Here is a 17,656-nt window from a genome sequence, read left to right as displayed (position 1 = left end):
CAAATTAGAGGTGGTACAGAGGTGCGGTCAGTGACAGTATCAGAGTTTGCAATTCTATTTCCTCACTTAACAAGTTTCCAACATCTACTGGGTTATCAGAGGAAATAAAAAAAATAAAAGCATCCCTGCATGGACAATAGGAGAATCACTGTTTAATTTGGATTAATTTCTTCCATTTGGAACCAGTTGTCGCTGCTCTGCTTCATTGCAGAACAGGGGAAAAGTATTGTGGATCATTCTGATGATACTAGCATAATCAGATGTATTTATGTTATTCTATTAACTTTATACATGGTGATGGTGACACAATCTCTTTAATTTAGTACTAAATGCTTTGGGCTAAAAATATTTTATTTTGCCTTCATTGCTAGAGGGATTGAAGCAGGGAGGTTATGCTGTAACTGTATAAGGTACTGGTGAGGTTGTATCTGGAGTACTGTGCATATAGTTCTGGTTTCCTTACTTGAGGAAGGATGGACTGGCTTTGGAGACAGTACAGAGGAGGTTCCAATTGATTACAGAGATGAGGGGGTTAGCCTATGAGGAGAGGTTGAGTCGTACTTGCTTGTGTTTAGAGGAATGAGAGAGGATCTTATAAACATAAAATTATGAAAGGCATAGATAAGATAGAGGTAGGCAGGTTGGTTCCATTAGTGGGGAGACTAGAACAAAGGGACATAGCTTCAAGATCCAGGGTAGTAGATTTAGGACAGAGATGAGAAAGAAATGCTTTCCCCAGAGGGTGGTGAATCTGTGGAATTTGCCGCCCACTGAAGCAGTGGAGGCTATCTCAGTAAATATAATTTAAGACAAAGTTGGATAGATTTTTAAAAAGTTGGGGAATTAAGGGATATGGGGAAAAGTCAGGTAGGTGGAGATGAGCCTGTCATCAGATCAGCCATGATCACATTGAATGACGGAGCAGGCCGACGGGCCGAATGGCCTACTCTTGCTCCTATTTTTTGCATTCTTAAAAGTACTTGATGCATCAACAAATTTTTGGTACTATTCGAAGGAATTTAATCATATGCTTTCTTTTGCATTTTCATGGAAGGTCAAATTCTTGTGGGTGCCAGAATGTACACAATGGTATTTACTGGTAATAGTGTTTAACATGTGGTAAGAACTCACCCATCTTGGCTTTACCAGGTTTCACAATCTGGGTGCGGGCTGCAGCAATGTAATTTGATAAGCTGGGATATGTGGACAGTTATGATGCAGTTTGAAGCCTTGCAGGTAATTTCCTTTATATTGTAATGTTAATGGTTCTTGCACCTACTTGTCACTTCAGCCTTTTGCTGCAGATCTTGTTTGGTCCCAGCACTATCATGACCCCAACACCCTAAATGATTACACATCCACACCCCAATGACCTTACTCTCTCCTGAGCTGCAGTTCTTCCACCCCTACAACCTATCCCTGTGGACCACTCTCCATTGACAGGTTATCTGTGGCTTACCTTAGTTCTTCTGCTCAAAGACAAAAGATCTTTTGCATGCACAGTTTCAAATCTTATCTTCAGCCTCATGCAGTCTTAATAGAATATTGGAATGGGTACCAACACTAAACACAGGCAATGATAGATTGTACTTCATTGTCCTAACATATCTTTCGAACTATCCTTTTGTAGGTTTAGAGTCAGCAAACAAGTGGTTCGGATTATAACTATAAAATGGATGAAATTAATTTATATCGAGCCTTTAATGACAACTAGATATCCCAAAACATTCAATAAGGTTAATTCTTAGTTGTAATCAGGACAAGCAGCAGGTAGTTCTCACACAGTTGGCTCCCAGCATGTTAACACCAGGTAATTTAGTTTGATGCTTTTGACTGAGGGACAAATAATGCCCAGAACAGCACCAATGACTTCTCTGTGCACCTTTAAATTATATACATAAGAGGGCAAGCTTCTCACACAAGTAAGAATGATACTACTAGAGCCAGGACTAACACAATATGCATTTAAACATTCTTTTCTTACTTTGCATGTTCTATTATATCCTGTAGTACAAGATCCTGTAGTACATTCTGTAGTACATGTTCTATTACATCCTGTAGTACAAGATCTTGTAGTACATGCTGTAGTACATATTCTATTACATCCTGTAGTACAAGATCCTGTAGTACATCCTGTAGTACATGTTCTATTACATCCTGTAGTACAAGATCTTGTAGTACATGCTGTAGTACATATTCTATTACATCCTGTCGTACAAGATCCTGTAGTATGTCCTGTAGTCATCCTGTAGTACATATTCTATTACATTCTGTAGTACAAGATCCTGTAGAACATCATGTAGAATATCCTGTAGTACATCCTGTAGTACATGTTCTATTACATTCTGTAGTACAAGATCCTGTAGTACATCCTGTAGTACATATTCTATTACATCCGGTAGTACAAGATCCTGTAGTACGTCCTGTGGTCATCCTGTAGTACATATTCTATTACATCCTGTAGTACAAGATCCTGTAGAACATCATGTAGAATATCCTGTAGTACATATTCTATTACATCCTGTAGTACAAGATCCTGTAGTACATCCTGTAGTACATGTTCTATTACATCCTGTAGTACAAGATCCTGTCGTACATCCTGTAGTACATGTTCTATTACATCCTGTAGTACAAGCTCCTTTGTCTTCTTATACCTTTGGCATAAGAAAGGAAGTGTGAGGAGCACCTGTTGTGGAGAATCCTCTGGAAATTTCATTCGTTCATTGCCATGGCTGGTAAATCAAATGGACTCTGTTCTCTGCCAAGACTTCCTTTGTTTTAACCAGGCATGAAAACCCAAAGTCTTTTTGAGAAAAACTTCCTTACCAACTGGAATCCCATATCTCCCTGCTCCCCACATACACGTTTTCTTTTACTCTCAATATATAATTAATTATCAAAATTATTATTTTGCTTCTGCTACTAAATGATTTCAACTCCAATAGCTTGCAAAATACAAATATGAAATTGGTATAATAGTTTTGCAATGGGAGAATATTAGTTCATGGTCATTATTGCCCCTACTCTCTTATCTCAAAAGCTCTAATGGTGAGATTTGTAAAAGAAAGTACAGATTAAAGGAAAGCCACTAAAAGCCATGTTTAGATGCTCTTATCTCCTTCATAGCCAGGGATGGAAAACAATTCTTGGAGAACCAAGTAAGTAAATGCATGACAAACCATACAATTGCTTAGGAACAGTGGAACACAGTCAAGCACATACTTGCAACTACTACAGTGTTATACCCTGTGCATATGACCACTTTTAGGAACCGCACATGCTTCATTTGCTGCTCTCATTTGTGATTTTTAATAAGGCACTGTAGAGAATTTCAGTAAATGCCAACCTATTTATGAGCAGATTAATACATTTTCTTTTACCTTGTGAGCTCTCAAGCTTCCAGGACTGGTCGGAGAAGAGCTGGATGATTTAGTGGACTTAGGTGTTGACAGCTGACTGCTTGGGGTTCCATTCACTGTGCATTTCAAAATAAAATTTAAATAATGTGAAAATTAGACATCAGACATGACCTTTATGCCCATATGCTCTAAAGATATCTTTTTTTTAATCATTATTCTTCTCCTGGTCCTTCTAATTAGTGGAATCTTTAAGTAACAAGCACTGGCTGTAGTGATGCATTGGTGAAGGAGAATATTGCTTGCCTTGATTACTTGCCCATTTCTTAAAACTGACTCCTGACAACCAAACATAATTTAGAAATCTAAAATTCCATTGAATTTTACCCTCTGTCGACCTGAACAAGGAGAAGAAAGGTATTCTCTCCACAATGGTCTATTGAAACTAATGGACAGAAATTAGTAAGGAGCAAGTGCTCAAATTCCCATTGCGCTACCCTGATAGACCCCAGGCAAAGCATTGCTGGAGGAACTCACATAATGACAGCATCCATTGGTAGAAATGGTCAATCATGGGGTGAGGGAGGTGGGAAAAGAAAAGTTAGAGAGAGAGAAAAAAAATCAAGTATAGGTCTAGATAAAGAAGAAAAGGAAACAGTGGAATTGGATGGGGGTGGGATTTACCTTAAATTAGAAAACTCAAAGTTTGATTTAACGCTGCCACAATGGATGACATGTCATTGTAGGAATAGCTGGGGGAGTTAGACTGAAGTTTGGCAAAGTGGTCATCCAATCTGTGCTTGGTCACACCAATGCAGAGGATGCCACTCTAGGTACACTAAATGCACCAGATTAGGTTGGATGGGGTGCATGTAAAGCTTTGCCTCATTTGGAAGGATTGATTGTGGCCTGGTTGGAGGTGAGGAGGGAGAAGATGTAGTACATGTTCCAATCGTACTCGGGTTCCACTCTTCAACTCTTTTTTCGCCATATTGATGTCTGCAGGTTTGACAGTTTCATTGAATTTATTGCCAACTTCCACCCACCCCTTAAATTTACTTGAACTGATTCTGACACCACATTCTCCTTTCTTGATCTCTCTGACTCCATCTCAGTGGACAAAATACCTATTACAAACCCGCTGACTCTTCCCATCCCATCCCTTGTAAGGACACCTCCCTTTCTCCAAATTCCTCTACCTCTGCCGCATCTGTTCTCAGGATGAGGCCTTTCATTCCACACATCTAAATGTCCCCTTTCTTGAATAAACATCAATTCTCCCCCCCTTACTGTCATTGATAAAATTCAGACCCTTAACTCCTCTATTTCTCGTGCTTCCACCCTAACCTCACCTCTCCCAGGCAGAACAAGAACAGAGTCCATTTAGTTCTGTTTCCACCCCACCAGCCTCCACATCTGGCACATTATCCTCTGACATTTCCACCAACTTCAATGTGACCCCACTATCTTCCCCTCTATTTGCTTTTAACAGAGACAAGTCTCTCCAAGACACTCTAGACTGCTCTTCCCTCATCACCCTCCCTTGCACCCTCAGGCACCAGAAAATGTAAAAACTGTCCCTAAATCTCCTCCCATTCAGGCCCACAAACAGACCCTTTGGGTGAGACAAAGCTTTATATGCACATCATCCTATCTAATCTACTGTATTAGGTATACTTGGTATGATCTCCTACACGTCAATGAGACCAAATGCCCATTGGGTGACTATTTCACCGTTCGTGGGTCTAAACTGGAGCTTCCTGCAGCCCAGCCATTTTAACTCCCCCAACCATTCCTACCTTGACATCTCCATCCTCAGACTTATCCAATCTTAGTGAGAGACTAAAAGTACACTTGAGGAAAAACACATCATATCCCTCCTGAACAGCTGTAATGAATATTGATTCTGATAATTTTAGATAACCCTACCCTTGTCTGATTCCACAATTTCTATCTCTTCTTTATCTACTCCTGTACTCAATTTTCTCTCTCTCTCTTTCTTTCTCCCTCCCTCCCTAATGGTTTCTCCCCATACCACTCCCTTCACCTCTCACCCTTCTGTCCTATCACTTTTGGGCTGCTACCCCATCATAGTCTTGAAAGGGTTTCAACTTGAAACACTGACTGGCCATTTTCACCCATGGATGCTGAATTCCTCCAGCCATTCTTCAGCCTTGTGTTCTGTTTGGACTGTGGGTTTTATAAGATTTTTTCTGCCTGCCACCTCAATGCAGTGTCCACTAATGTAATTCCATACTTTCAGCCTGCAGGCTCCATCCCATAGATGCGTCCAGAGACACAAAGTAGACCTTGTGATTTTTGTTTTTAATTGAGATCAAATATTGTACTATTTCAAACAGTACATATACACTGTGTCAAAACCAGAACCAAACTTTACCCAACTGGATGTATGCCACTGTACATCAAGAATCAGAATCAGGATTATTGTCATGCACAAGTCATGACATTTGGTGTTTTATGGCAGCGTCATAGAGCAAATATTCATATTATAACCATCTTATGACATTACAATAAAAAAATCAAATCAAATAATGATAACAATAAGAGTCAATGAAAAGTAAGGCAGTGTCTTTGGTTCATTGATTATTCAGGAATCTGATGGCAGTGGGGAAGAAACTGTCCTTGTACCACTGAGAGCTCATCTTTAGGCCCCTGCACCTTTTTCCCGATGGTAGCAGAGTGAAGAGGGCATGGCCTGGGAATGTGTGGTGCACTGAGGTAGCAGCAAGCAAGAGCAAACTCAAAAGACTGCACAACAGGCTTTATTCCAGAAAAAGTCTGAACACCAGTTCATGCTTCGGTGGCTTCACCGACTGGCTCAGGAGGGGCCGGCTCAGTTCTATATTTGGATAGGCTGATTGACAGCTGGCTAGGTGGAGTCAGCCCTTAGGTGGTACGGAGATCGCCCTCTGCAGTAGGTTGGTGGTCGTATCACCACAGGTGGTGGGGGACTTTGAGGATAGAGGCTGATTTTTTAAAACACAGCTTCATGTAGGTGTCCTCAATGGAGTGAAGTCTGGTGCCTGTGATGTCACAGGCCAAGTTAACAACCCTCTGTAGTTTTTTCCTTGTCCTGAGAGATGGCGCCTCCATACTAGGCACTGAATCAATCAGTCAGAATGCTCTCCATGCTACACCTGTAGAAGTTTACAAGAGTATGCGGTGACCTACCAAATCTCCTCAGACACCTCATGAAGTATACCCACTAGTGAGCCTTCTTTGTGATTGCATCAATAGTGTACTGTGTCAAATTATGGCACCAAACTTGTGCTGGAAATGTCAAAAGTAAATGGGCAGTAAATGCTCATTAAATATAAAAAGCTGAAATGATAATTAGAAGGTAGTAGTTTATGTTTCAAGATGACACTAATATGTATTTGATTTATGTTGTAGTTTAAAATAGAATATCAAATAAAAACAAATAAACAACTGATAATAAGCATGGGACCAAAACCATTTTCATTGCACTCAGTTTTAACTCCCATTGTTCATTTAATTAATTATAATGGAGTGCCAACCTGACCTCTCTCTTTCTCCGAGATTCTTGAAAGCCTCAATGTTTATCGTCCTGTAGATTTATGTTGTTAAATTTTATTCAATCATAAAATTCCTATAACATCAATAACTTTCACTGCTGAATGAAATTTATTCCTTCTTGTTGATTAATAACATTAAGTGTTCTCCAGAAGGTCAGGTTGATATGTAGTTGATGACTCTCAAAATGTTCTGTCAGGAATGTTTTAGATTTATCAGTTAATCATACAATACAATTTCAATTTTTAATCTTTCCACCGTCTGTTTTTATTTATGCTCGTGCCAAATGCATTTGCAAGAATGAAACCTTTGAATTGTCTGACAAAGTTGCCAAGTGACTTAGTCTCCATTTTCCATGCTTAATTTGCAGTCTGGTCTGTCCCAACTGTAATGTGCTCGGGAGGAACTGGTCACAAAATGCACAATAAGGTAACATATTAGCGTAGAAGTTAGCACGATATTACAGTGCCAGTGATCTGGGTTCAAACCTATGGTTATGTGTAAGGAGTTCGTAAGTTTTCCTCGTGACCTGTGTCACGGGTGCTCTGGTTTCCTCCCACCCTCCAAAACATATAGTGTTGGTACATTAATTGAGTGTAACAACATTTGGGTTTCATGGGCTAGAAGGGCTTTCTATCCTGCTCTATCATTAAATTTAAAAAAAATTTCCAAGATTCAGATCCATTGAACACAATGGAGCATGATTTACATTTTATGAAATATCTTGCAGGTATAGCATGAGTGATCATGGACAAATTACTCCAAAAGTATTTTTGTAGTTAACATTGTTTTCCAAGTCTCATGCCTCATTCGCTCACAGGCAAATTGGCAGGGGCACATTGCAAAAAATAACTAATGATTTTATTACTGAGGTGTGTCATGTACAAGTAATTACCAAATGCTTGAAGGAAAAATCAGATAAATGCTTCTCTTTTCTTCATCTTGCAAGGCGTCTGCATCAATGCAAATGGAAATAAGTAACAGACAGATTTTCTACCCAAGTCCTGGACCTGATCTGACACCTATATTCTTCAAACCCCACCTGTGAAAGTGCCATTGCCCCCCCCATCTTTCCTTCCACCTGGTGAAAACACTGGCCTTTGATACATTCCACCACTGAAACTGCTGGACCTCACTCCCCACAACTTTTCCCTGCTGATCTTGAGTTTTTCCACTCTCACTTTTCAAACTGTTGGCCCCAACATCCAAACTACTCATCTTTGATTTCCCCTGCACCAACTGCCTGTTTCAGTTGATCCCCTCCTGAATTTTAAACCCTACAACCACAGTAGAATTTCTAAAAATGTTTAATTTGACCTTTCAGTTTTACAATCTGAGTAATGAAGGTAAAAATCCACCTAAACATGTCTCTCTCATGAACTAGAAAGTAGAAGGTATACATGAACACTTGCATATAAAATATCAAGTATTTGCGGTGTGATAAGAGATTGGTATCTCAGATTGCCTATGTGTGTTGATGGATGGCTCACTAAAGACTCTGATAAGGGTAGAGAAACACCATGATTGATAAGGCCCAAGAGTATATTGAGGAACAGAAGGACTATTTATACAAGTCTGTAGATCCCTAAAGGTGGTGATACAAGTAAATAAAGGAATGAAGAAGGCCTACGGGATGCTGACCTTCATAAGTTGGGGAATGGAGTAGAAGAATATGAAGGTCAGGTTGCAACTTTATAAAACGTCTGGATTACTAAGTGCAGTTTTGGCCACCACTCTGCAGGAAGGATATAAATGTACTGGACAGGGGGCAGAGAAAATTTACCAGGATGTGAGGGACTGGACAGGCTGGTTTTGCTGGGTGGACACTGAGGAACATTTTCTGATATTATTAAAGTCAGTGGGCATAGGCGTAAGAAGGTCTGCAGAAAAAAAAATCACCCAGATGGTGGTTACATTCTGAAATGCACTGGCTGAGAAGTTGGTGGAGGAAGGTATTCTCACAACATTTGAAAAGCATCTGACTGAGCACTTGAATCACCAAGGTATAGAAAGTGCTGGTGTGATGGGTACTTTGTGTCGGCAATATAAACACATATGGGCTCAGTGCCTGTTCCTGTGCTGTATAACTCTCACATCAAATAATACTCTGACAAAAGGCTCAGGCCCGAATCATTGTTTCCTATGGACACCGTGTGACCAGTTGAGCTTCTCCAGCACTTTTGTGTATGCACCACAATTACAGCATCTTCAGACTTTCCTGTTTAACGCTAAACTGCAAGAAACTTGAAGGAACACAAAAGTTGAGATGAACTGAACAGAAAAAATAAGAGCACAGAATTATTTAATAAATTACACCTTTAACATTTCTATAGAATAAAATATGGGAAACCTCTCCTTTAAAAGGACAATTGGATGACATGGTTTTGAAGTCAAAATAGTGCATTAGGCCTCAGGCTCAGCTCATGTTTTTGGCTTTGGGCCTATAACTGAAGTGCTGACCAGTGACTCACTTTTGATTCCACTTGGTGCACCTTCAGAATCTATTGGAATTTCTGGGCATTTGTCTTTTCCAGTATCAATTTCAATCTGTTCCTTCGACCAAGATTCCATGCCATTCAGCATCCGAATTGGCAGTGGATAGGCTGATAACCAGAATAAAGAATTCCTACTGAGTGAGATATAAATCACACTCATTTCAATGAGCAGAAAGCAAAATAAAGATCGAAGCACACAAATATATCAAAGTGAGATACTTAATTATCTCATCACAAACTAGACGAAGCACGGAAGATTATCAATCCTCATGTTGCAACTGGGATTAATATAGATGGGTAAAAAGATTGGTATGGGCCTGTTTCTGTGTTGTACAACCCTGTGACTAAACTATAACTTTATTATCATCATTGTTGAGAGATTCAGACTTCAATAATACAACATTTTACAGCCACAGGGGCTGCAACTTAGTGTCCTGAAAATCCAGTAAGTTCTGCTTGAATAAGGCATCAATTTTTCACTGATCTGCATACTGCGAATAGTGGATAACCTGTTCATATTCATGACAGATCAACAAATTTTGTGTTGGCTTGTTTCCAAAGACTCCAACAGGGCATCTCTAACAGCAACTTTCTGACATCTGTATTTATTTACTCAAGACAGAGCTTGTAGCAAGTTTCACCCAGTAATAAAGGGCAATGCTGACAGATTTTTCATATAAATTCTGCAAAGTTTGGGTCTGTCCTCTCATTCTTGATTCACCAAATCCACGGAGATAGGTAATACAAGCCAATAACTGTCCAACTATTCAGTATTACACTGTGAAAACACTCCAAGGCCAAATTCTTCCTAAGGGACCCAATACAGCATACAGTACTTCACATGTGGTCTGAACCAGGTGCAAATAACCCGTAACTCTATTCCCTTTGGACAGACCCTGTGATTTGATGGCCTATCTTTTGCAATAAATGGAAAAGCAAGAAATCAAATGTGCTGGAAACTCAAAATATAAGTCTGCAGATTAGGCAGCATGCAGTGGAAAGAAAGTTATATTTCAGGTCAATGACCTTTCAGCAGAACTGAACCAGGAAAATTTTAAAAACGTTTTAAGTGGGCAGTTCTGATACAAACTGAAAAGTCTGGTTGAAATCAACATTTTGTCCTGAATGTGACCATATGCTTGTTTGGAAGATGAGATGCTGTTCGTTAAGCCTGTGTTGTTCTTTGTTGGAACAATGTAAGAGGTTAAAGATAGAAATTTTTATCTGATGGAGTGAGTTGGCCAATTAAAGTGGCATGGCTCTGAATGGAGCTGTTCTGCAAAGCAGTCACCCAGTCTCCAATGGAATGAAGATTTCACCAGGAGCAACTAGTGCAATACACTGAATTCAAGAAGTATAAATTAATTACTCCCTCACTTGAAAACAGAAAACATTTCACGTCAGTCATCTTCCTACCCTCATTCTGAAATGTTTAGTTCTTTCTCTAGCTATTAGCATCTCTACTTAGCATTTCCAGCACTTTCATTTTAATTCCGATTTCCAGCTGTGTGGGGGTCAAAGGTTAAGTAATATTCGAAAGCTTGTGGCACCTCACAGCAGAGGGAATGGTAAGCTTTGTTCCTACACTGTCGACCATAACATTTAATCAATGTGTAGATGAGGCAGCTTCACATTTCAGAACATTGCAATAGGGACTATTTTCGAGGATTGTGAGTATAGTCTGCCAGGAAATGATCTACTCTTTGGAATATGCAGATGAAGATTAGTGTAGATTGTGGAATTTATTCAAGGACATAAATATAAATCTCATTAAAAAAAAGAAAACTGCCTCGAATTTCTGCTGGTGTTTGCCTGACAAAATGCCAGAATTGGTGAACCACCGTAGAGGAGGTTGTTCATGCATATATATTCATTCAAGCACTTCTCTGGGTTTTAAGATGATCTTTAAAAGCACACTGAAATGCTGGAGGAACTCAGCAGTCTTTCAGCCTCCATAGATATATTGCTGACCTTTCACGCCTGAGTCCTCCTTCAAGGACTAAGCAGAACGAGCCAAAAGCAGGAAATCTCAGAATCCAGACTGTACTGGTGGGGGAGGAGTCCAGACCAACAAAAGGTGTTAATTGGATATGATAAGTGGAGAGGTGAGAATTTATTATGTCTGTGTGAAAGGAGTCAGCGAAAAAGGAGAGACAGAGCTGGGGGAAGGTGACGATGGAAAAAAATGGGGGGAGGGGGAGTTTAATGAAAGCCAGAGAAGTCGATTTTAATGCATTCCAGTTGGAAGATGCCCAGTTGGAAGATGAGGTGTTGTTCCTCCAGGGGTAAGTACCGAGGGGGTGATTGATGGGGAGGGAGGAGTAGACAAGGGAGTCATGGAGGGAGCAGTCCTTGCCGAAGATGGAGAGGGGAATATGTTTCTAGTGGTGGGATCACGTAGTAGGTGGAGGAAATGGTGGAAGAGGATATGTTGGATGTTGAGGCTGCTGGGGTGGTAGCTAAGGATGAGGAAACCTGTCCTTGTTGTGCGTGGGGGCAGAGGGGGCCAGGGCAGATGTATGGGTAATGGAGGATATGTAGGTGAGTGCAGAGTTGATGGTGGTAGAGGAAAAACCACTTTCCTATCCACTCCTCCCACCCCATCAATCGTCCCCTTGGTACTGTAACTACAGGAGCTGGTCCACTTGCAGCCACACCTCCTCCCTCACCACAATTCGGGGCCCCAAACAGTCCTTCCAAATGAAGCAACGTTTCACCTGGTGCTCCCATTGTGGCCATCAGAGAGGCTGGCCGCAGACTGGGAGATTGGTTTGTTGAGCACCTTGGCTCTGTCCACCACAATAGTGTGGATGTCCAAAAGGCCACACATTTCAATTCTCCATTCCATTCCCTTGCTGTCTTGCCTGCCCATGGTCTCATGCACTGCCAGATTGAGGCCTCCTCCAAATTAGAGGAACAGCACCTCATCTTCTGACTGGGCACCCTCTAACACGATGGCATTAATATTGACTTCTCTGGGTTTTGTTGGAACTACCCCCCTCACTTCTTACCCTGCTGCCTTCCCCCAGCACTGTCTTTCCTTTTTCCCTGACTCCTTTTGCACAGACATAATAAGTTCTCACCTCTCCCCTTTTCATATCCAATTAACACCTTTTGTTGGTCTGGGTTCCTCCCCCAGGCAGTACTCTGAATTCTGAGATTTCCTGCTCTTGGCTCATTCTGATTATTCCTTGAAGAAGAAAGGCTCAGGCCAGAAACATCGCCATCTTTGTCAAATCTTATGGACGTTGAAAGACTGGCCGAGTTCCTCCAGCATTCCAGTGTGTTTTTACTACAGTCACAGCGTCTGCGATCCTTCCTGTTTAATTCTTGAAGCTGATCTTTCCCCAAAAGAACTCATGTAGGAATGATATTTAGTGAGGTTAAAATGCAGACATCAGACTTGTCATCTTCAGCCCATTGAAGCATTTTGAAACATAATAATGTTAGGCCAGCCTCTTTAATGCAAAAGTGATCTGACACACCAGATCCTGGAGGGTAGCAGTGTCAGAGTGCAGGCACTGGTGAGTGAATAGGTTTTGGTAAGGTGAGTGATTGGTGAGAAGCAACACATGGGTATTTCTCTCTTCCTTTCCTACTTTCATTTATTTAAGAAAAAGTAAAGGTACATGCAACAGCCAAAGCAGCAAACAGATAGGTATTTCTTTTCACCTTTCTTTAACTCTTTTATGGGGGTTTAGCATTGCAGTATCAAACAGAATGGGGTTCCTAGAATCAAAAAGGACAAGCAAGTTCGAGGGTATGGCAGAACTTGAGAAATCAGACTACCAATGTCCCTGGTGGCCATGAGTGTGTCCAGCTGCGGCTCCTGACTGACCATATTGGAAAACATCATGGACAACATATTCAGTGAGCTGATCAAGCCTCATGCAATGGTTGCACATACAGAAAAATGTTGGGTAATCACCAACACATCTAATAGGAGTAGGCAGGTCGTGCAGGAGACACTGTGGCCAGTCCCCCTCTCAGAGAGGTATTCTGTATTGAATACTGTTGGGATGGGGTGGGGGGGGGGGAATGAAGCAGGATGTTCTCTCAGATGAAACCCACAACAGTTACATTTGATAAATAATCCAGAATTTAAATTTGGATTTCTTCTGGTTTCATGTTCTCCTCAGTATAGGAATAAGATGATAAAGCAGTTGAATAAATAGTGGAAAGAGCTTAAGAGTGGGTAATGAAGGCACAGTTCTGGAATTCTGCATCTTTGGGAATATTTCTGGTTCAGGTGGGACAGGTTTTTACATTGAGAGAGTGCAGACCATGTGACTGTTTTGCAGAACACCTGCAATTCTGCCTGCATTAACCATCCTGACCTGGTTGCATGCTATTCCCATATTGACCTGTCAATCCTTGGCCTTCTCCACTATCTGGATCCGAATGAGGTCAACTGGAAGCTCAAACACCTCCTCATATTCTATCGGAGTTTCCTCCAACCCAAAAGTACAAGCCTTGAATTTTCCAGTTTCAGATAACCTGTATCCACTGTGCTCCTTTTTCTCTCCTCTTCCTCTATTCTATCACAAAATTCTTCTGCAACTGGATCCTTGATTTTCTCATTAGCAGACCTCAATTGGTGGATTGGTAATATCACCTCCTCTTCACTGACCATTAACACAGGGGCACCTCAAGACTGTGTGTTTCATTCCTGCTCTATTCTCTGTGCACACATGGTTGCAAAGGCCAAGTTTGGATCCAATGTAATCTGTAAGTTTACTGATGACATTAACAATGTTGATTGAATAATGGGGAAATATGTCAGAATACAGGATGGAGATCAATAATCGGGTTGGGTGGTGCCAGAATCTTGCTTGCAATGTAAACAAGACCATGCTGGCTTGGACTGTGCAGACCAAGAATGAATTTATAACCCATGAATGATAGGATCCTAGGGAGTACAGAGGGACAAAGGCATCCATGTATATGCATCCAAAGATCCCTATATAGTTAGATATAGTTACTAATGAGTGGTGAAGATGGCATACAATTTGATGTTTGACTTCATCAGCTGAGACATTGAATAACAATGTCAGGAAGTCTTGGTACAACTTTATAAAAGATTGTTTATGCCACAGTTTTTAACTCTTTTCCTCTCTCCATTAATGCTTGATTGTTTGCTGAACTTCCCAAGTACTTCAGATTTCCATCCTCTGCATTATTTTGCAGTATAATTCTGCAACCCCCACATCACATTTATGCTTTTGGTGTAAATCAACACTTTAAGTACATCTCGTGAATGAAAATTTCATTCTGAGCATTTGACAGCTCTGAGTCTTGGTCAATTCTAACTCATGCAAAACAGAAAAGTAGCAGAAACTCATGTATTTAAATTTAAATATAAAGAATAGGAACAGGCTATTTTGGCCCAAGAGTTCACGCCACCCATTTTACACCCAATTAACCTACACCACTAGTATGTTTTGAACAGTGGGAGGAATCCAGAGCTCTCGGGTAAAACCCACACAGACACGGGGAGAATGTACAAACTCCTTACAGATAGTGCAGGATTCGAACCTTGGTCCCGATCATTGGTGCTGTGAAGGCGTTGCGCTTTCCACTAAACCAACCGTCCCACCCATGTGATACGTTAGTAAAAGCTTTTAAAAATGTGACAGCCCTCAACATCATACTTTGCTGTGTTTCAAAAGTAGATTTCACATCAGTGAGTTATCGCTGCCTGAGGTGATATTGATCAATCAAGACAAACTCTACTTGAGCTAAATTGGCTTCTGATATTTTTATATGCTTCTTCTCCTTTATTTCAATTTATTGATTCCATCAGTTTTCCCATTAATCAAGGTGCAGTTCGTCAATTTTGTTGACTATTATTTGGTCAACATCTTTTTTCTTAAACCATTCTGTAGATGTCAATCATTTTAATGGGAGTTTCATTTGGTACAGCCACAAATTAGTGAATGGATGGCTCAAGTAGTTATGTGTGAAATAGTCACAGGCCTGCTGTTTTTGGTCTTTAGAGAACAAAAATAAGCATCATCGGTGATTTGTCCATGATGGCTCCCTTTTCTTGCTGCATTGGAAGAATGTATATCATTGCTATTTGATCCTGTAAACTGTGAATGAGGCACACCAATGTCTCTACTTTCTATGAAGATCTGGCAAGTAGTTGAAAACTTACACAGGTATACCGTGGACAGTGTACTGACTGGTTGTATGGTGGACTGGTTTGGTTATCTGAGTGCCCAGGAATGTAGAAGGCTGCAGAAAGTAGCAAGGATAGCCAGGACCATCAAAGGCTCTGAACTCCCAACCACTCAAAAAGCCAGCGAACATAATAAAGGACCCATATCACCATGGTCACAACCTCCTCTCGTTGCAACCTTTGCTAAGAAGTTATTGAAGTTTGAAGTCCAGCACCTCTAGGTTTAAGAAAAGATTTTTTCCTCCAACTGTTATCAGGGTCTTGAACCTCACCTTATGACCCTAACTATAATTTACTCCAGAACCACAAAAAGATGTCTTTACTTAGCAAAATTAAATTTTTTCATTGTATTAACTGCAACTGCGAATATTTACTTATCTATTTTTATATTTATGATCATAAAGCTTCAAATAAACAGTGAAAAATGCAATGTCACTTTAGAACAGACTTTTCATTTTAACGACTCAAAACAATGATGTCTGCATGCTGTCCAAGGGATGATAAAATTATCACAATAATTTTAGTCAAATAAATTTGGACTATAGGTATTGACTATAGGTACAGCCAATAGAAGACTATTTAGTCATAATGAATTTGGAATATTGACTCATTTGTCAATAAAATGGAGTATTGACTCATTAGCCAATAGAAGACATCTTCAATCAAGTCTATTTAGATAAACTAAGACTATTGACTCGTTAATCAATAGAAGACAAAATTAAAGACGAGATTTGGAAATTGGATTTGGAAGAGAAAACTAGATCAAATGGGCTCTGTTTAGAGCAGATCAATTAGGGCACACAAACATCAACAACCAAGCAATTGGAAATTCCTTTTCTGGGTGTTTATTACAAATTAGGACTGTTTTGGTTTTGGAGAGATTGTTGTGCATGTTTGATGTCTGAATGCGACAAATGACACAATTAGAAGAAACAGCAGTTGTAGCTGCTAAGGAGCTTTGTGTCGAAAAGTTTAAGAAAACGGAACTTAAAGATGAATACAAAGGTGGCAATTAAATACAAATGGAAACAAAGTTACTCTTCAAGCAAGACTGAGAGAGGATATAGATAAGGATTAGTGTTGTGAGGGATACACATCCCACAGAATTACTGCAAAAAACCATTAACAGAATTTGAGACTGACCTCTCACTAGTGGCTGAAACTATACTACAAGACGGTGATGTGGAGGATGAACAATCCAAAATGGAGACATGGTCAGAGATTAAAGCAACACCTGACATACAGGACTTAATAGGACCTAGCGATAGTGTGTCAAATAATTCCAGCAGGAGAAACAAGAGGAGCTCTAGAGCAGGCTCCAGAGTTTCAAGTACTGAATCTATGCGTTAAAAAATTCAAGCAGTTGTGGCAGCTCTTAAAGTGGAAAAAAACAATGCTTCAGTTTAAATTGGACTTAAAAGATAAGAAAGTGCAGCTAAAAAGGGAAATGAAGCAACTGGAGTTGGACAAAAACATTTTGCTGTTAATGAGGCTATATCACTAGAAGGTTCAGTGGTATGTGGTGCTTGAAGTGAAGTACCAAAAGCATCAAATTTTGATGAAGGACTTAAGGAAAAGAAAATATTGAATACCAAAGCTGCGCCAGTGTTACAATATTCATACGGGCTTAGTCCTAAAATAGAGGTCTCGAAAAAAGGGCTGCGCCAGTGAGAGAATCACAATACATGCTTGGTCCAGTACCAGGCAGGTCAAGGCACGGAGATGAGCCAGTGCCGTGGATATGAGATGTGCAAGATCCCTAGTTAACCAGGCTGATGCAAGGAGCCAGAGCTCATACCCCAATGATGGCCACAATGGCCAAAGATGGGAGCCAAATGTCATCTCTTACAGGGTCATATCAGGTGCTCCCAGGAAGTATTAGAAATTCAGGTGAACAAAGTAACATACGTCTAGGCATAACAAGACAAGATGAGATACATTAATGCAATTACATACTCTCTCTGCCCAAAACAGAGATTCCATATTTTTATGATGACCCCCTTGAATTCCACTCATTCATGAAAAGCTTTGAACACAGTATTGAAATTAGGTGTCAAAGTCAGGAGGAT

The 17,656-nt window shown here is 40.3% G+C and overlaps 1 protein-coding gene across 6 annotated transcripts in view; it reads right to left on the bottom strand.

The window, feature by feature from the left end:
- dclk2a (doublecortin-like kinase 2a) overlaps positions 1–17,656 on the bottom strand; it is a 353,107-nt gene that overhangs the window by 102,127 nt on the left and 233,324 nt on the right. For all 6 annotated transcript variants that reach the window (XM_069926428.1, XM_069926430.1, XM_069926432.1 and 3 more), the window contains one exon: positions 3,381–3,475. In XM_069926428.1, coding sequence (XP_069782529.1) covers positions 3,381–3,475 — 95 coding nt within the window. The remainder of the gene's footprint in view (positions 1–3,380; positions 3,476–17,656) is intronic.

This window comes from Narcine bancroftii, chromosome 3 (genome assembly GCF_036971445.1).
Source record: "Narcine bancroftii isolate sNarBan1 chromosome 3, sNarBan1.hap1, whole genome shotgun sequence".
In the NCBI taxonomy this organism is placed as follows: Eukaryota; Metazoa; Chordata; class Chondrichthyes; order Torpediniformes; family Narcinidae; genus Narcine; species Narcine bancroftii.
The sequence above is the reverse complement of the archived record's forward strand: the minus strand, read 5'-3'. Positions and strand labels throughout refer to the sequence as shown.